This window comes from Vombatus ursinus, unplaced genomic scaffold (genome assembly GCF_900497805.2).
Source record: "Vombatus ursinus unplaced genomic scaffold, bare-nosed wombat genome assembly UNPS02014818.1, whole genome shotgun sequence".
NCBI lineage: Eukaryota > Metazoa > Chordata > Mammalia > Diprotodontia > Vombatidae > Vombatus > Vombatus ursinus.
In genome coordinates this window covers 15667409-15674252 of record NW_020954596.1, presented here as the reverse complement: position 1 = coordinate 15674252, position 6844 = coordinate 15667409, and the positions used below count along the sequence as shown (strand labels likewise).

General features: G+C 42.8%; 1 protein-coding gene across 2 annotated transcripts in view; it reads left to right on the top strand.

Annotated features, from left to right (window-relative positions):
- MAN2B2 (mannosidase alpha class 2B member 2) overlaps nucleotides 1–6844 on the top strand; it is an 82231-nt gene that overhangs the window by 21051 nt on the left and 54336 nt on the right. For both annotated transcript variants that reach the window (XM_027836252.1, XM_027836253.1), the window contains 2 exons: nucleotides 3119–3291; nucleotides 5197–5312. In XM_027836252.1, the coding sequence (XP_027692053.1) occupies nucleotides 3119–3291; nucleotides 5197–5312 (289 nt within the window). The remainder of the gene's footprint in view (nucleotides 1–3118; nucleotides 3292–5196; nucleotides 5313–6844) is intronic.

The window sequence follows — 6844 nt, the reverse complement described above, 5'->3', positions numbered from 1 at the left end:
GGTGGTGGTGGTGGTGGTGGTGGTGGTGGTGGTGGTGGTGGTGGTGGAAGAGAGCATAGATACTTTTTTTTTTCCATCAGGGCTGGAATTTTATTGACCTGAGTCGGCTTACCCCTCTTTAAGCAGTGTGGTCTTGCCATATTAATGCTTGCCTAAGTGCAAATGCCTGACTGACTTTAGCCACCATCCTCAGCCTTCCCAGCAGTGGAGATGACAGCTGTATGCCCCCATGCCTGGTTAAAATGAGAACTCTCAAAACTGGAGGGAACCATAGGAATCCTCTAATTCCACATTCTTCATCAGTGAATCCAAGTTTAAGATGAGCCCCTTGTGCATCCAGTTAGTTGTCTTTCTTCCGTCTGGTAACATATGGTGTCATGGTGCTCCCGTTTCCATGCAGGGCACTTCCAGAGGCAGAATGTTGGCTAACTTTGTGCTTCAGGCCATCATTTCCTCTCAATGAATATTATTTCCTAGAAAATGTAGGGTAACTTTGATCATTATGGATTTCAGCCTTCAGTGCTTCAGTTGGTATGGTGCCTAATTGAATCTGGGGACTTTTGGTAACCTCAAGAGTCCCTCATTTCAGCTAACAATTCAGCACCACTTAACCTGAAAGCCAGGGTTAATAGGTGCAATTTATTATATCCCAAAATACTGGAGTTATTATCTCATTAGCATAGTGTTAGAGTCATTGAAACAAGACTTGGCAAGGGTCTGAAAGTCATCTAGCCCCCATTTTATTAATGAGTAAATTGAGTCCTGCAGAGAGGTAGTAACTTGCCCAAAGTCATCCAATTAATTAGTAACAAAGCCAAGACTAGAACCTGGGTCTCACGATTTCCAGTTTAGTGATTTTCCACCATACTTTAGTGTAGGCATTCGTGACATATTTTGTGTTACGGATTCCTTGGGCAGTCTGGTGACGCCAGTGAACTCCTTTTCTCAGAATAATGTTTTTAAATGCATAAAATAAAAATCACAGAATTACAAAGGAAACGAATATATTGAAATACAGTTATCAGAATATTTTAAAAACCAAGCTTTTAGACTCCCTGTTAAAAACTCCTAGTATAGAAAGAGAAGAGTCCAGGCGACTCTGAGTTCTTCAAGATTACCCCAGCAGTAGACAGGCTGTGGCAGGTGCTGCCAGACTGTAAAAGTGTCAAAGTATGGGCCTGCCTAGTGTCCAAATGTGGCTGTTGTTCCAGAAACATCCTAGCTAAATCGAGAGAGGCTTGTCATCCATGCTTCAATTACTAGGGGGTGGCTTTTTTTGGCCATAGCCATTCAGGAAACCCTTTTCTAAGACATGAAGAGGTTGTGATGTATGTAGTTGGAGGAAGACTTCCCATGCTCCTCAAATCACAGAGCCATGAAGTGCTGAAGTATGTCTCCCCATGGATGTTAAATCATTCAGCATGAATTTCTCACTGGTCTTTAAAGGCCAGGCAGAAGGTTGTGGGTGGGGGGGAATGTTTTTTCCTGAAAGTTCACTGTCATCCTTCTCTCTCTGGGAAAGTTTCATTGAGGGACCTAACCCCAGCTTCTTGCACAAAATACATGCAAAACAACCTTAATGGGAGCTTAGATGATGGGGAGAGAATTGTGAGAGACGAAGGCTGCCAGCTTCTATCTGAATCTATCCATCACTCAGCAAACATTTACTAAATGTCTACTATGTGGGGGCCATTGGGCGAGAAGCTGGGAGTACAAAGACAAAAATGAAACCATCCTTGCTAAATCTTTTAAATAATTATTCATTTATATAACAAATAATTACTGAATATATCTTCTATGGGCAGGGCAATTAAAGACAAATGGAGCTGGGTCTCCAAAAGAAGGCTGGTTGACTTGTCAGGTTTGAGAGAGAATTCTTCCAGCTGTGGATTGGGCAGCATGCCCTCTGAAGTCCATTCCAGGGTCACACAGCAGCTTCATGGGGGGATTCCAGGACTTGATCTTCATTCCTACAGCACCAAGTCCAGGGCTCTTTCCACCAGCTCTCAGTTCCCTAGGTTTATATTCCCATCTGAGATTCAGGGAATATTATAAAACCTGGTCCATTCCATGCCCTCAGAAACCCTGTAGTCTAGTGAGAAAGGAAAGCATTGTAGACTAATACCTGTAAGGAAGGTGTTCTCAGTGTTGTGTGTTGAAAGGATAGGGATAGGGAAAGGGAAAGTATGGGGGATTTCTTGGCATGGGGTGCTTCTGGTGAGAAACTTCTTCTATACATGAAGGTTAGCACTTTCTCTGAAACTTAAAGCCTTGGACTGAAAGGTTATCTTTCCCAGGCTCACACAGCAAATGTATTGGAGGCAGAACTGAATCCAATCCAGGTCTTCCTGGCTCTGAGGACCGCTCTCTGTCTCCCACAAAATGCACAGTGAAGATGGGGCTTTTAGGAGCTCAGAGGAGAGAGAGCTTTTCTCCATGAGATATAGGAAGGAGGGGTGCTAAGGAAGGCTTGATAGAAGGGGGTCTGAGGTAGGCATTGAAGAATTGGTGGGATTCTGATGTTTTCTGAAGCTAAGTGCAAATCCTTATTAAGTGCCATTTAATTACATTCTGCTGATCTTTCAGCTTCGTTAAGTGGAAGTGGTTCTTTATTTCAGGTTGTGATTCTTTCATCTAATATGTTAACTCTCTTACCCAGCAACCTTTCATCTGAAAATATTATGAGAATGCCCTCTGTGCTTTCATCCAAATCTTTGAGCTGGTGGGATTTTGGGTTAAAAATCTGAAGATCCCACTTTTGTTTTAAACCACTAGGTTGCTGATTGTTTTAGTAAATTACTCAGAAATAATCAAGGAAAACTGTTTCAGCCATCCCTGTTCAAACTTGGAAGCAGAAGGCAATCTCCTTGGAGGTAGTGACTTTTGCTTTTTTCTTAGTGTCCCCAAGGCTTAGTACTGTAGCTGCTTTGTGTATGATAAGCCCTCATTAATTGTTTGTGTCGATCTCTCTGCTTTCTCTACTTGGATGTGTGGCTAGCTGATAGAGGTAACCAGAGTCCATATCTGACCTGCTTCTCTCGGCCAACCTCTCACGTTGAGCAGTTGGAATAAAGTAGACCAGCATGCTTATGTTTTAAACTCTGCCTTGCCTTTGCAGAAGGACATGGGTTTTTATATGAAACTTTTGGGATAAGACCTCAGTTTTCCTGGCACATCGATCCCTTTGGAGCATCTGCTGCCACACCAACTTTGTTCGCTCTGGCCGGCTTCAATGCCCATCTCATTTCCCGGATCGACTATGACCTAAAAGAGGACATGCAGAAAGCCAAGGTAACATCACAGGGTTGAAATGTTCATTCTGCCTCTTCTGTCTTACCTGGTATTCCTGAAATATAAACCTAGGGAACCGAAATCTGGTGGAAAGAGCCCTGGACATGGTGTTGTAGGAGTGAAGATCGAGTCCTGTATCCCCCCATGAAGCTGCTGTGTAACCCTGGGCAAGTCACTGTATCCCTGTGAAATGGGGATGATGCTATCGGCAACAGTTATCCATTACCCCTGTGGTCAAGTACAAACTCTATTTAGCATTCCAGACCCTTCCCAACCTGGCTCCATCTTCAGTTTCCAAGCTTATTATTCATTCTTGTACATTATTACACATTCATGCATTCTGTGGTTCATCCGAATTGGCCTTCTTAGTTTTCCTTGCACACCATACTTCCTGTCCCATCCCTGAGCTTTTGCATTGCTTGTCCCATCATGTCTCATCTCACCTTTTATAATCCCTGGTTTCTTTCTTTCTTTCTTTCTTTTTTAGGCATTTTGGGTTAAGTGACTTGCCCAGGGTCACATAGCTGGTAAATGTCTGAGGCCAGATTTGAATTCAGGTCCTCCTGACTCCAGGGCTGGTGCTCTATCCACTACGCCACCCAGCTGCCCTCTTGGTTTCTTTCAAAGTTCATCCAAGTGACTCCTACTTGAGGCCTTTCCTTGTGCTCCTATCCCCTAGTGCCTTCCCCACCAAAATTACCTTATTTTTATTTTGTATACTTAAGACTATAAAGAATAGAGTATAAGCTTCTTGAGGGCAGGGAATATTTCATTTTTATCTTTGTCTCCTCATCACTTAGAACGGTGCCTGGCATATGGTAGATACTTACAAATGCTTGATGATTGATTGATTGTAAACCATAAAACACTATATAAATATGAGTTATAATTAGATTGTAAAGTGCTTGAGGGCAGGGGGCTATCTTTTGCCTCTTTTTGTATCCCCAGTACTTAACACAATACCAGGCACATACTAGGCACTTAATAAGTGTTTATTGAATGAATAATGTGACCATTGACAGGTCCCTTTACCTCTGAGTCTCCATTTACTCATCTGTAAAATGGGTATGATAATGCCTATACTAGCTACTCCATAGTATTGTGAAACTTAATATATACATATATCTACCATTTTGTCACCTTGAAAGACTATAGAAATGTCAACTAGTATCATCATTATTGTGAGTATTGGTGGTTATGCATCTTGGAAAAACAGATTTTTTTGTATGACGTGGAATTAGGTGGCAGAGCTCAGGCTGACAATGAGTTTTGTGTCTTGTGTCTGTTTGTGTCTATTATTTGAAGAGTACCAGACCCATTTGTGGTAGAGCCCTGGTGGCATTCTTGTCACAATCTTTATTATGAAGACCCACATCAGACAATGTGGGTAGTGCCACAGCGCCATTAGGACAGAGGTGCTCATTCTCCCCTGGGATCTTGCAGTCAGTGACCAAGGATAGATCCAGGTGCTTCTCTAGGAATCATTGGCAATGTTTGGCTTTGGGCAATCACTTCATTTCCTTAATCTACAAAATGGGAATAGTATTGCCTATCTCATGGGCTTATTCTGTGTATGTATAGCACTTGGTATACCTTAAAGCCTATAGAAAATGCCAGCTTTTTCAAAAGTGCATTCTCTCCACTGTCACCTCATCTTCATATAACACTTTGTGCTTGGTAGAAAACTGATGCTCTGCATAGATCTTCTACTTTCTGGATTCTTCCTTAAGACTGGAAACTCCAAAGTGCTTCTGGATTTGGCCCTCGATCCCTTCCTCCCCTGCCTTGCCCCATAGTCTGTCTATGGTGCTCTTCCCACAAAGACACGGGAGCGTGGGGACTGACTGCAAAATCTTACCAGGCTTCTGGTCTCTTCTTAACCGATGGTCTCATTCTGTGTTGCAGGAGCTCCAGTTTGTATGGCGAGGGTCTCCATCTTTGGCTGAAAGTCAGGAAATCTTCACTCATGTTATGGACCAGTACAGCTACTGCACCCCATCACACATCCCTTTTTCCAACAGGTAAGTGTGTTTCTTCCGCCTGGTACCTGTCTGTTGTTTATTTTTAGTGTCTGACATGGCAGCCTTCCAGCTATGTCAAGTTGGATCCTACCTCAGAGGCCACCTAATGGCTCAGACCTGAAGGACAGTGCTACCACCGTAGCATGCCCAACCAATGGTCATCCAGGCTCTACTCGAAGTTCTCCATGGAGGTAGGACCCACTGACTCCCAAAGCAGCCCATCTTACTTTTGAATATCTCTAATCATTAGGATGTTCTTCCTGACATCAAACCCAAATTTGCCTCATTTCTATTTCCACCTATTTCTCCAGGCTAGAGCCAAGCAGGACAAATACAATCTTCTGGGTGCTAGCCCTTTAAATCTTCTCCTCTCCACTTAGACATGTCCCCTTCTTTTGACTGTTTCTCTTATGGCCTGAACTTGAAATTCCTCATCTCGATTGTCCTCTTCTTAACACTCTCCAGCTCATCAGGATCCTTCTTAAACTGGCTTCCAGAATTGAACACAGTGCTCTTAAAGGCATCTGACCAGGGCTGAGCACGGCAGGATTCACTTCCTCACTGCTGGAAGCTACACCTCTCTTAATGTAGCCTAAGGTCCTTTCTGGCTTTCATTTCACATTGTTGGCTCTTGGCGAGCTTACAGTCCACTAAGACCCCCACATCTTTTTCAGTCAGTCTGCAAGTATTTACCAGGCACTTTGCTAAGTGCAGGGAAACAAACTGGCATTATTGAGTAAGAGAGTGACATAGTCAGACCTGTTGTTAAACAACAGCATTTCACCAGGCACTGTGCTAAACACTGGGGATGGTTATCTGTCTCTCAGATAATGAGCGTCAGGGTGGTTTAGCAACTAGAGAGCTGGGCCTGGAGTGAGGGGGACTTAGCATCAAATCCTACCTCCAGCCCTGCCAGTTGGACCATGGACAAGTCACATGGGTCTTCAGGCAAATTTCTGAAACTCTAAATTATAAACAGATGATTATCTCAAGTTAGGGAAGGAGGGAGTTTCCATGCCGAAATCACAGGTCCTTGACTTGTTGAGTTATATCAGATAACAGAGCAGCAGTGTTTAAAACTCTGTCCCTTGTGAGAGGCCTTAGGGTCTGAAGATAGATGGAATGGTAGAGAACATCTGTTCCAATTCCTTCATTCCACACACTAGGAAATGGAAGCCCAGAGAATCATAGATTGTAAGGAGCAGCGAGAGGCTTAAACCCTGATCCTCTGTCTCCAAATCTAGTGCCCTTTCTTTAAAAAAAAAATATTAAATTTCATTCCACAGCATATGTGTCTTAGCATTACATTAATTAAAAAATATAAATGGTGTCCTCTTTAAATCCTGTGCACTTTACACATTTTTTTTCCAATAAATACTCTCTATCCATACCAAAAACAGTAAAATCAATAGTAGTCCTATCCAATCAAGGCAGTGCATTGAAATCTGTTTTGTTTGTTTGTTTGTTTTCCTTAGTAGCAAGATGATGCAGTGTATTTTCATTTTCTTTGGCTGTGGTTCAGTGCCTCAGTT